Consider the following 24,715-nt stretch of genomic DNA (forward strand, 5'->3'; position numbering starts at 1 on the left):
AGATCCCTTGGTCCTTTAGTATATCAAAATGGACAAATATTCTTTTAACAGTATTTATTTTTTTTAAAGATATTTTAAAACCAATAAATTTAAGTCCTTTCTTTGGTGATCCATTACTCTATTACTGAGCAATAACACGCATACGCATAGCACTTGAAAATAATAAGATAAGCGTGTTTCTCTCTCTCTCTCTCTATCTCTCTCTTTCTCTCTTAATAATATTTTTCAATTTCCATTTTTTTTACATTAAATTATTGGGAGAAAACCTGATGTGAAACAAATTACATGTAATATTCTCAAATTTTACTCTTACGTTACAGTAAAAGGTATATTTTCTTTTAACGTTAGATACGTACTGGGGATACCTTATTTTACGCGAGTACTGAATTCTACGTACGATACCGCTGTTTTGCATCAAATCGCAAAACTATATTAATTCGCCAAATTCGAATTTTTATCATTGGTTCATTTTGTTTACATCTTTCCGAAAAATAAGAGCGAGTTTTTAAAATCAGCAAGATTATGGTTATCGTGATTTTACGCGGATATATAATGTTTCACACATGAAAAAAAAATCCCAGAATGCAACAAATCACTAGATGTGAACAGAAAATTTAATACGGATTATATGCTGGTACACAATACATGTATGGGGGGGGGGACGATTGTGTTTGTCCGGGTGGTGATGGGGTGAATTTCCAAACCTATTTCCGATAATTTTTCTATTGAATTAAAAAAATTATAATTTCCCATGCAGAAAGAGTTAAGTTCGGCACCACCCCCTATATCCGCGCATAATTATGTATATACATGTATATGTACTTGTGCATGTCCTGTAAAATAATTATGCTCAGATGAAAGCATTATTCGCTACTACCGCCTAGTACATGTATGCAGATTAAAGGTGTACTTATATGTCATCTGCATATATAACAAAAAAAGGAAATGTACCGACAGATAAACAAAATAAACTGAAAAAGAAATGCTACTAATTTGTTGGCCAATTAAAAGGACATAATGAACAAATGATAATACATTTTGTGTTGAAATGAGTAATTCATATGTTGTCGTCAGAAGCATTTTCTACGCTAAATACTTGCATTAATGAATAAGGATCTAACAATGGCATTTCTGTATTACATGAATACAGTGCACTTATTTCAAATTCTGAAACCTAACAAGATGGATTATGAAATAATTGTGCCATTGCTATTCAGTATTTCACATTTTACAGGTAAGTTTCTTCTTTATTCTTTCTTTCTTTCTTTCTTTCTTTCTTTCTTTCTTTCTTTCTGCATTCTTTTCTATTTGAGTAAGTAAAAAAAAAAACTAAAATAACGCGACATACATGAATTCACAATTGGAAGGGAGAAAATATTCTGTTTTAAACGAAAAAAAACCCTGTTTCCAAAATTTCTACATACCTTCTTTAATCTACATTTTTCAGCCTGTAGGTCGACTTATCATAAAACGTATATATATATAATTATTATATTATACTTTTATAATTATATATTTTATTTTAGATAATTCCTCCAGTATCTTTCTAAAGTGTTAAACGTGTATTATTTTTCCAGGATTTTCACATGCTCAGTGCCCCTTGGGTAACTACGGCTCTACCTGTGAACTTAAGTGTGGTCAATGCGCCGGGGACGGGTCATGTGATCAGATAACCGGGTCATGTGTCGGTGGTTGTAATCCGGGGTATACCGGGTCAAAGTGCGATGGGGCGTGTCCCTCAACATGTGGGGGTGACGGAAGTTGTTTCCAGTATCCCCCATACTGCAGAAATGGATGCCAGGCTGGCTATACAGGCTTAAGGTGCGATCAAGTAACCATCTCTACCTGTCCCCTCAACTGTTTGGAGCCCTGTGGTACTTATGATTGTCCGAGCGGGTGTCTGCCTGGGTACTATGGTTTTGATTGTAGTGTTCGATGCAGCTGTTCGTCAGGGGTCGCTTGTGAGCAGATCTCTGGGGTCTGTGAGATAACAACACACAAGAGTTCTCCATCAGTACTAACAAGTAGTACAAGAACTGTGTCAGCTGATACAACGACCAATGGGACAACAGAGAAACCTGGAGAATTAACGAAAATAATTACAAATACTGAAACAACAGGAAAAACGACAGCAACAACTGAAGCAAAAGAGAAAACAACGGCAACAAGAGGGGGATTGAAGGAAACAATACCAACAACTGGAACAACAGAAAGAACAGAAACAACAACTGGAGCAACAGTGAAAATAATAGCAACAACTGGAACAACAGGGACAACAGTAGCAACAACTGAAGCATCAGAGAAAGCAATTATGACAGCAACATCTAGAGCATCATCAATACCTGCAAAAAGGACAACACCAGCAACTTATGGGACATATATCGTCATTCATTACGTTGACGAAAGTGGTGTTGTTGTTGCTAACAATTCTGAAACAACAACATTGTCAATCATGCCATCAGGTAAAAGAGGTTTTATTTTCTAAGTACACCATGGCAAAAAAAAATCTTTCTACATGCAGACAGCAATACATTGTATCAGTTAATTAAAAAAAAAATACATATTCACATTTTGTAATGAAATATCATACCGTCAATATACATGTACGACATAGAATCCAGAGTTTAACTTAACGGACTTTTTATCATAATTTTAGAATCTCTGTCGTTTTACACCACTGCTTTCTGGGTACCTGTTGCACTATTGAGTCTCGTTATGGCAATGGGCTGTATTAGAACAATTTGGAAACTGTATGCTAGGTAAAAAGTGACGAAAATTATTTTTGCATGTTAGGGTGAAACCTTTCTAATGAAAAGAAATTATTGTATATCTATTTCAATGATATAATTTCAGGAAACGCAAGAACAACATATCTTCCTACGAAAGTCGGTTCGTTTTATCTGAAGGTAAACTGTTTATTTCGAACCCCCTATATCCTTTAAATTTTAAACCCCCTCTCTCGTCCCCACAAGACAAATATAATTTATATATAAAACTACATGTCTGTCTATTTTTCCTTTGACAAGAATAACTACATGTACATATAATTTGTCATTTGATATTGGCATATTGCAAACATTAAATCAATACAGACGAAATTGTTATCCACATACAGAATACACACATTTACAAACTCAATTTGATTCCCGACCACAACCACCCCCTGCCCTCCCAATTAAGTTTTCATAGCTGTGCAAAATCACGAAGATATATAACCACATGAATTATTAAGTATCCATGTAATCGAATACCGTTTTCTGATTAGATAATTTATTACAGAAATTAACGTGGCTTACATGTATGACAGACTTAACGAGCCAGATAATATCTATATTGAGCTGGAACGAATGCCAACGACTACCTCATTTTCGTATGTGTCTTTATTCATTTTCTATGAATTTATTTTTTATTATTTATTTTGGAAAATTCCAAAAAAAAAATAATGATTTTTTTCATCATTGTTAACCTTTTTAATTTTTTAAAAGGATCTAACTGCTGTACCTTTCATTGTTTTTTTTTCTCCTCATTTTTTAGAAATATATATACAGTGTATATATATATTTTATTGTTAAATTCAGAGACAACAGAGGAGGCAGTCAATATTACTCCACGGTAGCATCTCTCCGGGATCATGCTAAATTTATATCAGACAATCGTGCCTTGGCGGATCAAGTGATTTTAGAGGAGGGGGTTATCCCTGATGGTCAGCCCCAGAGGGTTTCAGAGGCCCACTCGTACCTTTATCTCATACCTTGACCTAATCTCTAAAAATAGCACCAAAACAATAACAGCAACCGACATGGAAGACTTTCGGCTTTTTTAACCTACGTGTACAATGAACATGTGTACAATTAATATCTATAAATGTTTTTTTTACACACTTGAATGCATGTTGCTGATATAAGTATACCTTGACTACGTGTTTCTTCTTTTTGTGTGGATGGAATGATTGATATTTTTTTATATACTATATAAATAGTGCCTGTTTTTCTCCTCATTTTTGTACACGCGTCGGTTGACAATGGTTTTCTTGGGGTGTCAATTTCAACTGTTATCCTCCCAAACAGGCACTATTTATTTTGTTATACTGAATGTCTTAATTTTAAAGAAAACTTAACTGCTTTTACATAGGAATAACGTGAATTTTACGGCGAACCGTACGTGCATAATTTTGGCGCATGTAACAATTTTTAATGTTACCCGTTGCTAAGTGCGTTGCTAACGCTGAGGGTAATAGAACAGATTATGAACCGCGTCTAAACCAATCAGATTTCAGTATTTAACGTGAAAGTATAACAAATGTAAATATACATGTGTATTTGTTGATCGAAAACCCCTGTCACACCGTAGCTGCGTCCTCTCGCCGATCCCGCTTCGTCCTTAAATAATGTAAAACGCCAAGGTAAACGCAGTAGAGTCTCATACAGCGCCGTAACAACGCAACGGCATCTTCGTCCATTGCGGTGGGATCGCCTTGAACATTTTAGAACGCCATGCGACGGCGCGCACTTTGAACATGCACAAAGTACGCGCCGTGGCTTTGCGTTCTGATAAACACGCCATAGAAGCGTATTGAGGTCGCCGTGACAGCGCCGTAAGATCTCCAACAGCGCCACGATCGAGAGCTCCGTCGGCACGCTCAAGGAACGCAGCTAAACGCAGTGAAGACGCCGTGATAAGTCAATTGCGCTTGCACGGAGACCTCACGGAGTCCTTTAATTGGGATCTCACCGCGTCTCTATCGCCCTCTCACTGCGCATCCACAGCGTTTGAATAAGTTGTTTTTCATTTGCATGCGTTCACAGAGCGATCCCAAAGAACTGTTGCTGCGTTCATCACGCTCTCTTTCTGCGTTTTTACCGCGCTCAATGTTTCAACTACAATGTACCTTTTCATAAAATCAAAACAATTTTTAATCATTTATTTACGACTCGTAAATTCTTGCTTGTTTCCCATACAATTGTACAAATTAATGTTAACCTACCAAGAAGTAAATAACGTCTTTTGCATGCAGTCAACGCGCAGAGCACGCCGTGGACGCGCGGTAAAAACTCCTAGCACGTCATGAGCGCTCAGTGGACACTCAGCGAGAGCGCAGTCAATCGCCAAGTACAACTCTGTAGAAACGCAGTTACACGCCGTGGGAGCTCCGTAAGAACGCCTCGGTCGCCGTCAAGACGCCGTGATACCTCCACTTGTAAAATTTTCAAATAAAACTGTACATTTTTCTGAATTTTCCTTGCGATCCTACGGCGATTCCATGAATTTTACAACGCCGTGAACACGCTGTGAGGATACAGCCTTAAACAGATCTCTTGACGTGTAAAAATGCTGGATGCACATTTATACTATTATATTTACATCTACCGAGTATGATTCTCTCTATTTCTTACGGAAACTGGTAGTTAATTCATAGCTCTATAGAAACAGCGGGACTTAAATATACACGCCCCTTTTATGGACTGCATGGTCGAAACCTACAGCACCTAAGAAAAATCACGGACTGCACGAGATAATCTTGACGATGTCAGACTCGAATTCCCATAGAAGACGATTTGGCTATTTCTCTTTGCTAACGCACCGATAACATTAACTAAGTGAATTTTACGTACTTTTTACGATCAGTGTATTAATTTGTTAAAAGAAAGATTTAAACAATTAAATGGTTTCTATGATGATTCATGCTGGTTATGAAAGTAGCGATCATTGCAGAAAAACGTCGCCACCTTCATAACCCACATTAATCACCAAAGAAAGCATTTTATTGTTTAAATAGATAAACATGTCCCCATATGTGACTTTTAATTTACATGTATATACATGTACATGTATGTATTTAATAAAAATAATTCCGAAGGGAACAGTTTTCATCCTGGACTGACAAAAATGATTAATGCCCGAACTTCCAAATTATTTAATGTTGTGTGTTCCAGGCCCCGAGGTTATAAAACTTTCTTGAGTACGATCTCGTACTCCAAATCGTACTCCGTGCTCCAAATCATACTCGTACTCAAGGTATCGAGGTTATAAAACTTGTTCATACTCATACTCGTACTCCAGCTGAGTACAAAACGGCGATTTTCTGAGTAAGCTTTGAAGCTTTCTCAAAGTCGTACTCAAGACATTTAATCTAAATAAAATGCAGTGCAAACATATAATATTGTTCATATTGTAACGTTGCTGTATTACATGCTATAATTTAATCATATATACATGTATATGAATTAAAATGGAAAGTTTTTACCATTTTATTAATGACATATCTACATGTTGATATAATGGAGGTGAATTTAAGAGTAAGGGCGAACTGCAACCAAGATTATCAAAATAACTTTTAGATAGTTTGCTTCATTAATTTATGTACATATACATGTAAATCTACGTACAAAATACTATCGTTGAATAGCTCGACTTTTTAAGAATTCTGTTTTTAGTCAAATACGACCCATACACCCCATCATTTAAAACAAAGAAATCAATGCTCATGTATCGTTATTAATCAATTTCAATCAGATGTACTTGCTGGGTCCCTTTTTGATTATAGTGAAGATGTAGGTTAGTTCTAAACATTACAAAGGATGGGGGGATGCATAAAAGTCACTTTCTATTACTTACTTATTAATCAATTATCATTTATGTTACATGCCACAAAACTTGGAAAGGGAAACATTTTACAGAATAAGCGGTAAATCTGTGGCGGAGTAAAGGAGGTCGCACCCCCCCCCCCCCAGCCCTCAAAAAAATTGTCCAAATAAAGTTAAATCATACTCCTTCTGGCAAAAAAATGTACAACTTGCGAGTCTTATTAACTTGAGGAATTTCTCTACATTAGACTGATTTCAATGGTGCAATATGAAGAAAACGCGTGTGTTCAATTGTGTAACTAAAAAAACCCAGAAAAAAACATTTTGGTTACGCTGTCCTTGTGTTCAAATATGACCAGACACCCATTAACGCACCTTTAACTGTTTAAGTAATTGGTTATGCTAACTAGTGTTTTAACGACTCTTCCATTGTTATTATGATATAAACTGGTATATATAGTTATCTTTTATTAAAACTTCATTAATTTACATTGTCCCATTGAACTTTATTTTTAAACTGATTAATTTACAGTCATTCGAAAGAATAAAAAAATAAAAGGATATGTTTCTTGGATTTCTACAAGACAGAGGGATTTGATGACTGTAGGTCTTAAATCTACAAACCTATAAAAATTGTAAATAATTTTATTACTTTAAGTATACCGGTAATCACGAGAAGAAATATCTCAAGCGTCTATTTAAATATCAAAGAAATTTTACCATGGAACATCACCTACCTTACGATCTTTATTATTTATTTTGAATTAAAACATCGAGAGCATAGACATGTCTAAGTATACGTAAGGTGAAATGCATTGTTTGGCTTAACATTTGATTATAAACGCTCGAATATAAGGATGGTGGGTCCCGGTGACCCCAAAGTCCTATGTATTATATTAGTATCTTTTTACAAAAACATTAAGTATGATCGACGTATATATTCTGCTTGAGAATTCGGGTAATTTTCAGTTATTTAAAAGCTTGTTTATGTGAAGAGAGAGAGAGAGAGAGAGAGAGAGAGAGAGAGAGAGAGAGAGAGAGGATTATTGTTATTCTACGCAATCGATTGAAAATACATGTACTACTTGTGATAAAAAAGCTTCTTTGCATTTTCATGTGAGAGATTTATCTCTATATAGCTTAGATGTGGGAATATTCATCTCTTAAATTCTTTTATTTCATTAGCAGGTAACTATTTAGATAAAGTAACCAAATATTTATGTCAAATGCATCAAAATTAACACAGTCATGTATTTCGAATTTTAAAGATGAATAGGAAAAGGCTTGCTCAAAAATATCAAATGACGTTACTTAAGATTAAAAATGACACAGTAGGTGTATGTATAAATTCTAAACACACATTTTCAAGCCTTGACTAAGTGAGAAAAACTTGAACCATCAATAAAACCCCCCAAAAAGGGTGACAGCAACTTTAGTAAACAGTTTCCTTGAACACGTTGTTTCGGTTAAACGTGGTCCTCATATTGGAAATTTCAAAAATATTTCAATTAGTGAATTTTCTTAAACTCTCGTGCACATTTCACATTTTTTCTCACAAGAATTAAGGCAAATATAGTATGTTGCAATTAAATTGGAATACCCATATAATTTCCTTAGTGTATACTTTCTGAGTGTGAAAATAAACGGATCTTCTCAGTATTTTTGTGATTTTCCCAAGTATATGTTTGTATTTTTTAATTAAACTCTTCCCCGTTTTTCCTAATACAGGAACTGCTCACTAAATATCTTAAGTGATATACTCTCTTCATATCCGTGTAAATTCGTACTTCTTTCTTTTATATTCATATCGTTCCTAACAACATAATTATACTTAATCATCACAAGCATGAATCACTACCTGAGTCTCATGAGAGAGAGAGAGAGAGAGATTTGACATAAACACAATTTGTTGATAATTTTACCAATTACACTGGATTTATCGTCTTTGTTGCTCAAAAATTCATAAGTTATAGATGCAGACACACCTGACCTCCATGCTTGCAGATGAAGAAGGTAATATGAACATGTAAATAATGTGTTACATTTTGTTGATAAATAATTAATCTGAATAAATGTACAGTTTGCCTACATGCCAGGACTATTTACATGAATTACCGTTCTCTGTCTTTCTCCGTAGACGTAAAATTTCATCGATCGGGTTTTGGAGCATACTACAAATAGTACTCAGCGGAGAACGTACTCCAAAACTTTTATAACCTCGGTTTTTAGAGTCGTACTCAGTGGAGCACATACTCGGAGTACGGAGTACGAGTTGGAGCATGAGTATGGAAACAGTTTTATAACCTCGGGGCCAGGACTTCATGGACAAATCACTATAAATTTTGTATTGAAATGAGTAATTCGTGATAACATGCGGTCGGAAGGAACTTTTTTACTTGTAAGATATCAAATACATGTAGCTGAGGAATTAGGATATGATAACGACATTTCTGCTTAACAAACAGTGTACATGTACTTCATATTCTGAAATCTGAAAAAGATGAATCGTAAAATGAGCGTGCAATTGCTCTTTTGTATTTTATATTTAATAGGTAAGTAGATTTCTTTTTTTTTCTTTCTTTCTTTCTTTTTGTATCTTTTTGAATCTATAACAGCGTCTCAAATCTTCTAAAACCATTATCGGCTAATTTCTCATTGAGTTCCATTTTCTTCGAATAAATTTTTTTTTATCAATAAAGATTCTTTAGTCGTCCCGCTATCTGACTATAAATTTACGTTAGTGTCATGGTGTGAAATTCCAGCATTAGGACTATTTTTAATCAATGTGTAAATTAACTCTTTCGGACGTCGTTTTAATTGCTACAAAAACCGTTCATCTATTTCCACGCTGCTTTATAAACGTTCTAAATTCCTCACAGCCTAAATCCCACCTTAGACACAGTCAAAGATGGACAGCTGATGTTTTAATTGACTTCTGTGTATATTTATCGACACTTCATTTTTCATCTTAATCCCTTTATGTACATGCTGCTAAAATGACACAAGTTACTCAATAGCTGTTTGATAATTAATCTCCCTACATCTGAACGTATTATGTTACATGTATTTCATTGTTCACTATTATTATATGATTTTAAACTATCGTCAGTTGGAATCAAGCCTAGAACTGGAGCAACACTAAAAACAAATGCAACAACTGAAGCAACAACGAGCACAATAATAACAACTGAAGCAACACATAAAACAACTGCAAGAACTGAAGCAACAACGAAGACGATAACAACAACTGAAGCAACAACGAAGACGATAACAACAACTGAAGCAACAACGAAAACAATAACAAGAACTGAAGCATTAGAGAAAACAGTAGTATCAACTGGAGCAACAGAAAAAAAAATAACAGCAACCGGAACAACAGCGAGAACATTAGCAACCACTAACGCATTAAAGAAAAAAATACCAATATCGAAGGCAACAGTCCATACAACAACAAATGAAACAACAGAAAAAACAACAGCAACATCGGAAGCAACAGAGAAAACAACGGCAACAACTTTGGCAGCAGAGATAGACACATCTGGAACAACATTAACAAGCGCGATTGTGTGTCAAGCTACGGTCCAGAGTAAGCGTTTAACAAAATATAATATTCAAATGTTGCATGCGCCCCGCATTCCTTTTTTGTATATACCGTAAATGTATAATGTAAATGTATTACCTACAAACTCACCAGTTGAAGTGATATAATATATGATTTTTCTCGATTTCTTCACCTGTTGATCGGCAATCGACAGTCAATAAAAAAAATTGAACGATGGTGTGAAAGAACGAGAGTGCAAGGGGGTACATGTATGTACATTCTCTGATACGTTGTTGTTCTGTCCGTGCATGATTTAGTCTTGACCAGCAGTCTATCAGCGGTAAGCTGAATCCACCAATAAAAAAGTTTGTGCGTAAAATTCAGGTGTTGTTTATGAATGACGTAGCTGATAGAGTTGAACGCGACGCGATCAAAAAAATCCAACCAAATCGGTTCTAATAATATTTCAATTGAAACCAGCGTCATTTTTGTCTTTTTTTTGACGCAAGATCTATATTTATGTTCTTCTGAAAGTCCAAGGCTTTGTTAAAATGGTTCTAAGTGGCTTAGTTAAAACTAGTGCGTTTTTTTTTTTAATTTTAGGATCTCTGTCGTTTTACGTCGCGGTTTTCTGGGTACCTATTGCTGTACTGAGCCTCGTTATGGTAATAGCCGGTATGAGAACAATTTGGCGACTACACGATAGGTAAGGTGTAAATGAAATTATGTTTGTGGTCTCCATGGAATTGAAGCCTTTCTTGTGGAGAGAAAGAGTTTTATACCTCATCCAATGATATAATTTCAGGAAAAGGAAGGCAACGTTGCCTTTCTATGAAACCTATGAAAGTCGGTTCGTTTTATCCGAAGGTAAAGTTTTTTTTAACTCCCCCCCTCCCCCCAATCTCCTAGACCAATATCAAGCTGCATGTCTGTCTATTTAATTTGACTCGGACTAGAATGACTATAATTTTGATTTGATTTTGCAAATATTGAACATGAGCAGGCGAAAATTGTGTTTTTCGTTTCAAATTTCCACATATTAATCATATGTACAAACAAATGATTGGTCCGCGACAATCTCCCCTTCCTCCAAAAATGTAAAAAAAAAAAACCCAAAAAGCTGTGCAAGATCACGGCGATATATAATTGATACATGCATCCATAACCATATAGATTATTGAATGCCAAGTGACTTAATTGATAATGACTTGTATTTACAGGAGATAACGTGGCTTATGATAAAATTAACGAACCAGAGAATGTTTATCTGGAGTTGAATGGAATGTCTACGACTGCTTCATCTTCGTATGTGTATATGAATTTTTTTTCTATGAAGTTCTTTTTAATATATAACAAGAAATATGTTTTTAATTTTAAAAAAATCAAATTTTAAAAAGGACTCTATTTACCCTAACTTTCATTGGTTTTTATTTTCTAAATTGAATTTTCTTTAAATTCAGAACTGACGGAGAAGGCAATCAATATTACTCTACAGTAGGATCTATCCGGGATCATGCTAAATTTAGATCAGACAATCGTGCCTTGGCGGATCCAGCTTCTTCGAGGGAAGGGATAATCTCCGATGGTCAGCCACAGAGGGTTTCAGAGGCCAACGCGTACCTTTACCTCATACCTTGACCTAATTTTAAGAAACAACACCAAAACAATAACTATTATTGAAGACTCTGTTTTTTAACCTACATATGCACAATCAATACTGATACATTTGTATATGTATATATACACACTTTTATGTTGCTGATATACAGCTACGTGTAAGAGAGAAACAAAGAGTTTGATAATCCTTTCTTTTTTGTATGGATGGAATGGTTTACTTTTTAATACTAGAGAAAAATCATATATTGTTTTTGGCACAAGAATTGTAGAAACAAAATTTGCTTTTTTTTATTTAATAGTAGATTCCATACATGTAATAATACATGAATACGTTGATCTAAGCATTTCTTTTATGAAACTACTGGATGCTCAATACTAGTATACTACTGTATAGTGTATAGATTTCTGCACTTTTAAAATTGTTGGAAATATATATTAGATATTCTTATTAAACAAATAAACATTGACTTACATCGTCAAAGTTAAAATTGGCGGAAGGATTGAGGTAGATAAACAGTATTTAAGGAAATATGACCGAGAAAAAAAACCCGGTTGGCGATATCTCTCGTGGTGTCTACGTATTCGCGCAAAACATCCTGTGCCTTAAAATATAAGGCCATTATTATTCATTTATGATTGATGTAAAGCAGAACATCCTCTCGGTAAGAATAATATATACACATGTAAGTTGTTGCGGGTTAATTATTTTGACTCATGATTTCATTTTTAAAAAGTGCGTGCAGCATTCAGAGAGAGAGAAAGAGAGAGAAAGAGAGAGACAGAAAGAGAGAGAGAGAGAGAGAGAGAGAGAGAGAGGGTGCATGTATATTATATTTCAATATTCAACTATTAAATTCATTTGTTCATTTCATTCTTCAAATCAATCTATTTGTAATAAGAGAGTCAGACAGAAGGAATGTCACACAACAGAGAAAACAGAGTGAGAGAGAGACACAGAGAGAGAGAGAGAGAGAGAGAGAGAGAGAGAGAGAGAGAGAGAGAGAGAGAGAGGGGTGCATGTATATCATATTTCATTATTTAACTATTAAATTCTTTTCATTTAATTCTTCAAGTCAATTTATTTGTAAAAAGAGAGTCAGACAGACAGACAGAAGGAATGACAGACAACAGAGAGAGAGAGAGAGAGAGAGAGAGAGAGAGAGAGAAAGAGAGAGAAAGTGGAGGGAAACTAAAGGACGCTCATCTAGAACACAGAAAGATGACAGCGATTTTCTATAATCATATGCCAAGAGAGAATTCCCAGTTGATCATGAATATGCCGTAGAAAGAAAATGTGCGGTAAAAAAGAGCCATCTGGTGTGTGTACTACAGGTGTGTACGGTATAGTAGTGTTATACAATTGCAATGACGTGCCGACATGTACGCAAAGTTTTAAAATGCGCGGACCCAGAAAAAAAATTGGGGGGGGGGGGGGGGTTCGAGTGATACTATTTACATGGAAGTGAGGGGAGGAGTCGGAGATTTATTATCAATTACAGCGCTATTTGAATTAATAAGGTTACATTTTTTAGAAGGCGGACCCCCCACCCACAGCCGTTTAATATTGTAGAAAAATGTTGCCGTGTCGGCTGAATCAGTACAATACGAGATCTGTAGCTTTATCTCAGGAGATAAGATACTCAATGGAATTCTAGATAGAACCATTTTAAGAAGAGCTTGGACTTTAGGTACATGTAATTGTGTCGTAGGCCTGTCTATTTCATTGCTGGCCACTTAGCCATGGCTCTTTGAAATCAACACAATTTGTCTGGCTTTTGAGTTAATACTACGCAATAGGTGTATATATAATCCAGGGTCTTTTTGAACTTGTTTTGACGCAAGAAATAGATAAGAACGTCCTGCTGAAGGTCCAAGGCCTTGTTAAAGTGGTTCTATTGAATATGTTTTTTCTTGACAAGACAACTTTTTTATATTTATTACTAAAACCGACTTGGTTGGACTTTTGCGACCGCGTCGCGTTCAATTCTATCAACTACGTCATACATAAACAATACCCGCACCTTAACCGCGATTTGTTTTATTGGTGGATTCAGCTTACCGCTGATTGGTTGCTGGTTAACTCAGACTAAATTATGCACGGACAGAACAACAACATATCAAAGAATGAAAAATTCACATGGGTACTCGTGACTGTCGAAATTGGGCTATTTTTCGAAAGTGTACACTTGTGATAAAAATACATACGGTACATACATATATAGCTGTAGCTCTATATAGAAATTTTGGGTTAGTAAATATAAAGCTAAAGTGCATACAATACTTACATGTACAAAAAAACTTTACGGCAATTTACCGATCATAAAAATAACGCTATTTTTTAAAAGATTTACATCATACCATACCACATTTTGTGCAAATAATCCATTTAAATAATTCTTCATTTAGTTTACTACTGATAATTATAATAATTGTAGCTTTACTCACCCCAAACTTTATCCTATTAAACAACCTTTAACTTTACTCGGAAAGCGGATCAAGAGCTGTATTTTTTAAGCATGTAAACAAACCAGTGTACATGCATGGATCTGTCGATCGGTGGTTCAGAGACAGGTGAAATAAAGAAATCTGCAGTAAATTGTTTGGGAATATTTTAGTATATATATATTTACACCGAAAGTGATAGTGCAACAGAAGAGAAACGAATCGGACACTTGCCTAATGAACCACATTTGCACTCTCCACTTCCGTCTCGTTCTTTCACACCACCGTTCAATTCTTTTATTGACTGTCGATTGCCGATCGAAATGTATAGAAATCAAGGAATTCATATCTATCACTTCGACTGGCAAGTTAGTAGGTAATACATGTGCATTATACATTTACGGTATTTACATGAAATGAACGCTTAGCACATGCAACTTTTAAATATTATATTTTTTATAACGTTGTACTCTGGACCGTAGCTTGATGCTATGGTTTAACGCCCGTTTACACAGAGAGAGAGAGAGAGAGAGAGAGAGAGAGAGAGAGAGAGAGAGAGAGAGAGAGAGAGAGAGAGAGAGTTTTGCACAGAATTTAAACATATGGGATAGTCGATAATGACTCCATATTAGGGGAAAATGAACTGTTCTGAGAAATCCTGCAGCTCTGGCATTGCATGAGCGTGTACTGATAACTCCGCCTAAGAAAAGGAGTTGACCAATCATGAAGTTTTCACAACGGCGGCGTGTATAATTTATGCATGACGTAGCTGACAGAAATGACAGTGACGCTATAGGAAAAATCCAACGAAAGCGGTTTTGATGATAAACATAAAAGAAAATAATGTCTCCCATAATTACGTAATATGGAAGTCGTTTTGCTGATGCGTAATACGTTCATACGTAATGCATAAACTGTGTGTCATCGGAAAATATGATATTATACTTTAAAAACAACTGTGTAATGATGTATTACTTCACAATGCAATTTGCAACACCATACATGATGATTTGGAAAAGAACGATGCAATTACTTCTCAGTTTTTTAAGCTATATAAAAGGTAGGTTCTTTCATTATTAGATGTAAAAGACATTTTTATTTTGCAATTTCCAAGAAAACGAAGTAAATAGGAAATGTTTCATTTATTAATGCATGTACAATTTATATCCAATAAATATGTGAATTAAAAATGTTTTACTAAAATACATGTAATCTTTGCGCATTTACTTTCTTTGAGAAATAAGAAATGGTCGCAGAAACAAGAAAAAAAATAGTTAAACCCGTATATACTTATAAAAGTTAACTCATTAAAGAATGCTCATTATCATCAATTGTTTTTTTACAAATAGCATGTTCTTTTTTTTTCTTATTTTGAATAAGTGTTACATTTTGCACTTTGCAAATCTAAAATAACTTTACATGTATATCTGTACAAAGAAAAAACAAAGAATTACAGAAAAAATAATAATGCTCATTAGGGCCCATATCATATAATTATATTGTCCATTTAGGCTCACATCATTGGCTCTAAAGGGAGAGGCAGATCTTATCCGAAATCTTTACAATCAAAACGAAAAATCCTTACTCCCCAATATCAAAAAATTCTTATCCGCAGGGGGAGAGGGTGGAAGGTTGTACGTCATATCCCAATTTTAAACGTTGGTCTATACATGTATGTTATGTTTCCCAATAAATTTAAGCAGCACTGACCAAACAAGTGAAATATGGGGGGGGGTATCTTTAATTCATTATTCTATATATGTACATTTGATAAAACAGTTTTTTTTATTAATGAAAAGGAAAGACCGTAACCACCCCCCCTCACCCGATGCTATGTACGTGTACATGCATTCTTTTTCCAAAGTCTATTGATTTCTCTTAACAGTAACTTCTACATGCCTCATCCCGGGTTCCTACGGAATACTTTGCGATAATAAATGTGGACGCTGTGCAGGGAACGTCGATTGTGGTCCACTTTTGGGTATTTGCTTCGGAGGTTGTCAACCCGGGTTTTTTGGATCAACGTGCAAGATGACGTGCTCGGCAACATGCGGAGGGGACGGGAGTTGCTCTCAATTAACCGCTTTCTGCGAAAATGGCTGCCAGTCCGGCTTTACAGGGACACAATGTGACCAAATTATAACATCACCTGTATCAGGCAAATAACTTTCTTTTAACATAATTACATGTATTATACATGTAATTTATATAATGACCAATCGTAACTACTCGGCCATTTTCGCTCGGAAATGACCAACTATTTACGATCATTGTATATACTGTGGTTTCATCAATATTCGTTGAATACAAATTTTCGTGGATTTCGTTGTTAAGTTTATCCATGAAATTAACTGTTCATTGAAGTGCAATTTCTTCTAATGATTTGTATTGATAGGGTCATTGGCCATGAATTTAGGTATCCTTGAAACTATGCATTTCACTTTATCCACGAAAATTGATACCTATGAATATTAATGAAACCACAGTATGCCATTATAAATCACAATCAACTTCTTGGGTCTTTCCGACCGAGCTCTGAAAAATATATTGAATGTACATGACTGTGCATGTATCAAGACCAAATTGTGTAAATGTTCTACAAGATGGGGGTGGTCTTCCATCTTGTTAAAGTATTGGCTAGACATAGTTTATTAAGAAAAGTGGCATCGATTTTCAAAGTAGGGGGTTCAGTTCTATTCTTTTCTATAGATGAATATAAGGAATAAGTACATATTTGTTTTTTGGTTTTTTTTGGGGGGGGGGGGGGGTGGAAGCCAACACCCCCTTCCCACGTTTGCTACGTGTTTGTATTTAAGTTTATATCTTACATGTATATTATTAGATCTAAGTCTACTAAAGCTCGTAGCCCGAATCTTTATAGACTTAGAATAATAAAATTTTGTATTTTAGGGCCCTATACAGGTACATGTACCTGAATCTGCTGTAGTGGGATATAGGTGTGATGCCCCACCCCTACATAATACACGTGAAATTGTTTTCCGATCCCCCCCCCCCCGGGGATGGAGATTAATTTGCAATTGATACCTCATGCATGGTATATGAAAATTACTGCATATATACATGTGTGTAAAATGTCTTAGCTATATCATGCAGATAATAATCGTAATTATGAAAACAATATGAATTATTTGCACAAAAATATTCAAACGCCAAACTGAAACTTACAGATGATCTTATATCTACCGATGCTGTCCACGTGTGGGAACCTATTGCTGTAACGAGCCTCGTTCTTAATATAGCCTGTATCGTAATACTTGTGCTACTGTATAGAAGGTAATTTAACAAAAATGCCTTTTAAAAAATCCAAATAATCTTCGATTCAATGACTAAAAAAAAACCGACAATTTTTAATAACTTAATAGAATTAAAAGTCTTGTTTTGTGATAATGCAGTTTTTCGAACAAAAAACTCAAGTACAGTTTTGTCATGTGTTATAATTTCAGGAAAAACAACAAAACGAAATCGTCTTACGAACGCAATTTGGTGCATATTCCGGAAGGTAAACTATGTAACCCCCCCCCCCCTTCCCGATCTTTGATATCTGAGATTCCATGCAATTGTTGATTCAAAGTTATAAAAGTTAATTAATTAGAGTATATGCACGCAACCATAAATTTAAAAGGACATGTACAATGTATACAGCAAGATATTAATTGGGTTAACTTTTACTTCCATTATTTTTAGAAGAGACCGAGAGATATGTAAAATGGAACCAACTTCAAGAAAATATAAGGAACATTTCGACTGCTTCATATTTGTATGTACAGTTTATCAAACAAATACAACATTCAACTGTTTAATTAATAAACATGTGTAGGCAAGACTCTTAAGTCCGATGGTGACGCCAAAATCATCCAATGGTCACGTCAAAATCCGATGGTCTGCGCTAAAAGTCAAATGACCTGCCACGCAAAAGTCAGATGCTGTTTGATTACTGTACGTTTGTTACACGTACGTCACGTCATTGCGACGTCATTGCTGAAATTGCTGCTTTCTTTAAAATCCTCAACCGAACATGAATAATGGAGAAAGAGACGAGTGATGAAAATTAATGGAGTTGGGGAAGGTTTTTGCGGCGGGTAAATTCGACAACATGGAATAATAATGTTCCAAAGTCTGTCCCAAGTTAATGTTTCTATCAAGTTAATGATATCTAATTCAAATACAGTTGAAATCGATGAAAGTGAAAATAATCAAGATCGATATATTCATTGAAACACAATATCCCTTTTCACTCATAAAGATACAGGAATGAAAACGAATTTCTTACGAAGATTTATAATGTGTAATGTTTACATATTCTCACCATTCGGAATTCACTCGGAATACCTCGCACAATTTTTCAATGTTATCATCCGGGCTACTTCATGGCTGATGCAATGCAAAATTCCTGTAGACTTTGTACTGAGTATTTTGGGTTGTGTAATGAAGCCTGGAGCGATAGAGGGGGTGTTTCAAAACAGATAATCTGGATATATTTTTATATTGGAGGGAAAACCTAGTTTGAGCAAAAAATTTAAGGTATTTATGATTATCGAAATATCAAGCAAAAAGTGGTGGAAGCAAAAAATCGGGACAGAGTATAATATATTCAAATGCAGTGTATGTGTTGCGCCTTTGCTGCAATTAGTATGTACACTGTATGCCAATGAACAATGAATAATTTAAGTCAATGATGAACATATCTAAATATGAGCATTCAAATCAGGTGGGGGTTATTTAAAGAATATTTATCATCCAATAATTTTCTTCTTTATTCTTTTTTTCTAAATTTATCGGGCTTTGGTGCATCACTCCATCGGAATTCCGCAACTGCACGCGGACCTTTGTTCTTTGGCTTGTCAAACTATCGGGCTTTGGCGCAGACCTCGAACTTTAGAGTCCAATCACACTTTGGAGTCATATAATTATATAAACGGATATTCTATTTTCTTTAAATAATTTAATAATAATTTTTTATTGCTGTATTAAATCCAGGAATAAGGATCGAGCCGAAAAAAACTGTTCCGCAATAAAGGCTCAACGGGATCTTGCTAACTTTGAGTCAGAAAGTCAAGACTACACAGTTCCAAAGTTTACAAGAGAGGAGGGTGTCCCTGATGATCAGTCCCAGACGGAGCCTAAACCCACGGACTCGGAGCCTCATCCCTATATCTACGTCATATCCTCTTGAGTTGATCTTCAATAATCCATCTAGTACACGCAACAATAAATGAATGGGAAAGCCGAGAGGAATACTTTTCTAGAAAACAAAATACTTATTAATAGAAATGAAGTAATTAAATAGGAATCAATGTCGTACTGTTTGAATGTTGGCGAAATTGTAGATGTTTAAATGAAAATTCAAGTTGTTTTTTCTGTCTGTTGATCAATTAAGAACACTTTATATTATATGTTTATTTATTTTTTTTTAAATATGATATTTAAATCAAACATTTAAGAAATCCTAGTAATGAAAAGGTTTTCAGATTTCTATGTACATTCAATGTCTATGTTGCATCTTTATAATGCTCCAGGCATTAAAACAAAAACAGAATTTCCCATGATAAAGATTTCAATTTCCGGCATATGTTTTAATGTGATTGTTTAGAAGCTAGTCACGAAAAAGCAAAGCACAATAAAGCGTTTTCATATTGGTGCATAAAATTAGTTTGAGTTAAAAAATTTAAGGTATATATGATTATCGAAAAATCAAGCGAAAAGTGGTGGAAGCAAAAACTCGAGACAGAGTATAATTAATATTCAAATGCAATGTACGTGTTTCGCCTTTGCTGCAATTAGTGGTGCATCACTCCATCGGAATTCCGCAACTGCACGCGGACCTTTGTTCTTTGGCTTGTCAAACTATCGGGCTTTGGCGCAGACCTCGAACTTTAGAGTCCAATCACACTTTGGAGTCATATAATTATATAAACGGATATTCTATTTTCTTTAAATAATTTAATAATAATTTTTTATTGCTGTATTAAATCCAGGAATAAGGATCGAGCCGAAAAAAACTGTTCCGCAATAAAGGCTCAACGGGATCTTGCTAACTTTGAGTCAGAAAGTCAAGACTACACAGTTCCAAAGTTTACAAGAGAGGAGGGTGTCCCTGATGATCAGTCCCAGACGGAGCCTAAACCCACGGACTCGGAGCCTCATCCCTATATCTACGTCATATCCTCTTGAGTTGATCTGTGTAAATTTAGTGTGTAAATCAATGAATATAGAATAATTTAAGTTAATGATGAACATATCTAAATATATATGAGCATTCAAATCAGGTGGTGTTATTTTAAGAATATTTATCATCCAATATTTTTTTTTTTATTCACAACTTTTTTTTTCTAAATTTTTCGGGCTTTGACGCATCACTCCATCGGAATTCAGCAACAGCGCGCGGACCTTTGTTCTTTTGCTTGTCAAACTATCGGGGTTTGGCGCAGACTTCGGACTTTAGAGTTCAATCACACTTTGGAGTCACATAATTATACAAACGGATATTCTATTTTCTTTAAACATCATTATTATTATCATTATTATTTTGCTGTTTTAAATCCAGAAATAAGGATCGAGCCGCAAAAAACTGTTCCCCAATAGAGGCTCAACGGGATCTTGCTAACTTTGAGTTCGAAAGTCAAGACTACGCAGTTCCAAAGTTTACAAGAGAGTTGGGATTCCCTGATGATCAGTCCCAGACGGAGCCTAAACCCACGGACTCGGAGCCTCATTCCTATATCTACGTCATCTCTTCTTGAGTTGATCTTCAATAACCCATCTAATACACGCAACTATAAATGAATGGGAAAGCCGAGAGGAATACTTTTCTAGAAAACAAAATACTTATTAATAGAAATGAAGTAATTAAATAGGAATCAATGTCGAACTGTTTGAATATTGGCGAAATTGTAGATGTTAAAATGAAAATTCAAGTTGTTTTTCTGTCTGTTGATCAATTAAGAACACTTTATAATATATGTTTGTTTTATTTTTATTTTTAAATATAACATTTGAATCAAACATTTAAAAAATCCTAAGTAAAATTTGAATGCAGAAAAATAAAACATACCTATTTTCAGTAAATTTTTATTATTCATTTTTTATAAGATTTGTTATAATTCATTTACTTATAAGTAGAACAGAAGTTTAATCTCAGATACAATGTTGATGAATAATAAAGATTTTAATATATAAATATTCATTGCACTGTATCTCCTCTTTTAAAGTGATTGTAACGTCAGTTAATCCCCTTTTTTTTGCAGTAGACATTTTTTCTTTAACCTACATTAAAAAAACTTGACTCATCATAGAGCCCCCCCCCCCCCCCATGTTAAAAAAATAATATTTCATTTTATTTTAATTTTCACAAAGAAAATCGACTTATCATGGATTTGCCCCTCCACTTTTTAAAAAAACATTTTAAAAAAATTTAACATTTTGTTTTTTAAATATACGCTTAAAGATATTTTCTTATCATGTTAAAAAGAAATGGTGCCCCCCCCCCCGTGCATGTAATAAATGGAAGTGAAAATTAAGAAACCATTGAACTGCTTAAGAGCTAAAGGATTAGAATTTTCAAGATTTTTTTTTTTTTTTGCTTGAAAAGAATTTTTGGATGAGGCTGTCATCCACCCACCCACCCCCTTTTAAAAAAAGGCGATGCTACGTGTACGTTCCAGGAAATTACCGTAATTATAGTGAATAAAATAAATGTGAGCATTCATCCAAATGAGTGCAATTTACAACTGTTTCCTGTATCTGAAGAAATATCCTAATATTCTTCACCTGTTCTTTAGCTTAGCCTTTGCAAGATTTTGAGAGGATTTTGGTCATTTCAGCAGATTAACAATAACTTCAATTAGAGTAATTTCCCCTTATCAGTGCTTATTGTGACGTCAAAGCTGACGTTGGTTAAATCTCCGACTACCGCCATATTAGTTGTCGATTTCTATTGTTCTGCTCATCGCTACACAGCCCTATATAAGGCCGAGGGCACTATTCATGCTTCACTGCATTCGGGTATTTTATTCACCCGAACACGTTACCTTGGACGAAAAGACGTGTAGAAACACATTGGGAATAAAAACAATATGACAACCACTTCAATGGCAAGGCAAATCCAATGGATGAAGAAAAAAGACAGACTGAAATCCAGCCACAGATACTTCAAAAATCCTCGATAAGTGTACACCGTTTTCCTGTGTATATTATAACATCGCACATGCGCAAACTACACACTGTGGCAGATCGAGCAATGTCATGGATTTTAGAAACGGAGCGTTTATGTAGAAATGGATGGAAACGATGTTACGTTGTTACCTTTTTGGATTGACTATCATTTAGCTACTGTTTTGGATGTATTGCCGCCGGGGTTTTAAAAATGATGCAGACGTTATGCATTCTGTATGAACGACACACGTGTTCGATGTGCATGCGAAGTAAGGCAGCACTATCTGTGCAAAATATTACGGATACCTTTGAAAATTTTTCGAAGAATAAATGTATTCTGTATTTCACTGATTGTTGTTTTCTTTATTCTTTATTACTACATTTTACTAAAATGTGAAGTTCATGCATTTAGAAGTCCGTGCAACGTGAATGCCTCGATAGGAAAGCAACCGACCGTAACTTTCTCAACCGGTATATATACCCCAGTGACAGTAGAGGAGCGATCGAAACTAATATGGCGACCAAATGCTTTTATCAATTAATGTCAGCTTTAAGTGTCGCCTGACTCTTTAAAAAAACTCCCCCGAGAAATAAAAGTACGCGAAACACACTTTTTTATTTACTTAAAAAAGCATGATGTTCTTAAAATTACACATCTTATATGCTTCTTAAAATTTTACTTTAATTCTCGCGAGAACGTGAGGTTGGAAACCATTGGTACTACAAATTGTGGGTCCAAATTTTTCTGACGCCGAAAAATCTATCGGATCAATGTGTAAACCTTTGTGACGTCACTCGATTATTTTTGATTGAGAGTGTATTGAGGTGAACTTTAGAAGTAGCACTCACTGTATGTCGTAAACATCGTTATTGTTTTGATTCTCGTGAGAGGGTGAATTGATAAAAATTGCCATGATTACAGAGAACTACTGGGACGATTAAAACAATGCATTACTGGTCCGATTAACTAACGCTAAAAAAAATGAATGAATGAGCAACTAGTCCGATTTTTCTATTCACACACGCCTTGCCGATAGAGCTCAATAAAATAAAGGTGTCTTGTATGAAAATGTATTAAAATGCAGGATGCACATTTATACGATAACAAAAAAATAATGACCCTCAAATGTGACTTTTAATATACATGTATGTACAAAAATGTATTTATTTAATAAATATATTACCGGAGACAACAATTTTCCTCCTGTACTGACAAATGGATAACTGCCCGATCTTCCAAATAATTGACTGTTTATTTTTTTCCACATGTACATTAAAAGAAGTGGTTAATTATTTTTTATCAAACGATCATTATGAACAGCATACTAACATGTAATATATAAAATTATATATATATATATAGAGTTGTCCCAAAATAATGTAGACAGGACACATTATTTAAAATCTGTTTAGTGTAATTTTATTAGACTTCTATGTTTTCTTCAATGACTCGTTGGCAAACAATACTGAAAAATTCAAATCTTTACTTCATTTATTTTTCGAAAAAATGATTAATTAGTAACAACAAGTTTTGTCAGGCAGTGCATTGTGCGACGTCAAACATTTCCAGTTTTACGTTTTGCTAAACCTTCCACATCGTTTACGATAACATTTACGTTTTATTTCCGAAAATATCTCAGAAAAAATATTATCTTTCAACATGTACCCTGAGTGCACATTCAACATATATTTTGAACATGTACGCTGAGTGCACATTCAACATATATTTTAGTTTAGATTTTTTTAAAATATTTTCTAAGTACAAGCGATCGGTCGGCTCCAAACTTGCCCTCTATTACTTGTTTAACGTCCGTCTTGCCGAAATGTGTCGTTAAATTCAGCATTTTGACGTCCATTGAATTCGTTCGGGTTTTTCTTTTTTCCACTTATTGTCACCATACTTGTTCAAATATTTTCAATGTTGTTTAACTACTTATTCAAAAAAACGCATTTCTAATCGATTTTGTTAATTTCATTTACTCCAAAGCCGCTCCGGATTTATTTCATGGTCTTTACAAAATTGTATCAGTTACTGCTGCGCCGCCTTAAACGCTGACATCGTCATTTTATTACGAGTTAACTTTTCAACCTGTCACAAAACGCGCTATAAAATATTTCAATTTCAATTTCAATTTCTTTATTACAAAAGACATACGTCTTATAGCACTTATAATGGTGAACAATACATGAATATATATAGGCAATAATGGACGGTCAGTCCTTACAAATCTATAGAATAATTTGTATTTGGAGAATGAAATAACACATATATTATATATATATTGATAGTAATAACAATTGGAATCAGCAAATGACACTTGATATAGTCAAACCATTCTGAGTGTGAGGACTTTGTAAA

The 24,715-nt window shown here is 34.7% G+C and overlaps 3 protein-coding genes across 4 annotated transcripts; all 3 read left to right on the forward strand.

Moving 5' to 3' along the window:
• Positions 1-752: 752 nt before the first annotated feature.
• LOC128163981 (protein eyes shut-like) lies at positions 753-3,833 on the forward strand. Its single transcript, XM_052827689.1, has 6 exons — positions 753-1,234; positions 1,578-2,462; positions 2,657-2,759; positions 2,854-2,906; positions 3,280-3,370; positions 3,579-3,833. Exons 1-6 carry the CDS (start codon positions 1,105-1,107, stop codon positions 3,754-3,756), a joined length of 1,440 nt encoding a protein of 479 aa, XP_052683649.1. The 5' UTR covers positions 753-1,104; the 3' UTR covers positions 3,757-3,833.
• Positions 3,834-8,215: 4,382 nt separating this feature from the next.
• Positions 8,216-12,209, forward strand: LOC128162390 (mucin-22-like). 2 transcript variants are annotated; one of them, XM_052825569.1, is made up of 7 exons: positions 8,220-8,597; positions 8,722-9,136; positions 9,694-10,170; positions 10,729-10,831; positions 10,931-10,992; positions 11,346-11,430; positions 11,586-12,209. In XM_052825569.1, exons 2-7 carry the CDS (start codon positions 9,085-9,087, stop codon positions 11,761-11,763), a joined length of 957 nt encoding a protein of 318 aa, XP_052681529.1. In that variant the 5' UTR covers positions 8,220-8,597; positions 8,722-9,084; the 3' UTR covers positions 11,764-12,209. The 2 variants fall into 2 exon arrangements, with proteins under 2 accessions (XP_052681530.1, XP_052681529.1); XM_052825570.1 differs by lacking the exons at positions 10,729-10,831; positions 10,931-10,992 and having other exon boundaries at positions 8,216-8,597.
• Positions 12,210-14,766: 2,557 nt separating this feature from the next.
• LOC128163554 (uncharacterized) lies at positions 14,767-20,736 on the forward strand. Its single transcript, XM_052827183.1, has 6 exons — positions 14,767-15,244; positions 16,070-16,342; positions 17,373-17,478; positions 17,649-17,704; positions 17,890-17,962; positions 19,183-20,736. The coding sequence occupies exons 1-6, from the start codon at positions 15,118-15,120 to the stop codon at positions 19,376-19,378; spliced, it is 831 nt and encodes a 276-aa protein (XP_052683143.1). The 5' UTR covers positions 14,767-15,117; the 3' UTR covers positions 19,379-20,736.
• The last annotated feature ends 3,979 nt before the right edge of the window (positions 20,737-24,715 follow it).

This window comes from Crassostrea angulata, chromosome 9, assembly GCF_025612915.1.
Source record: "Crassostrea angulata isolate pt1a10 chromosome 9, ASM2561291v2, whole genome shotgun sequence".
Lineage (NCBI taxonomy): Eukaryota > Metazoa > Mollusca > Bivalvia > Ostreida > Ostreidae > Magallana > Magallana angulata.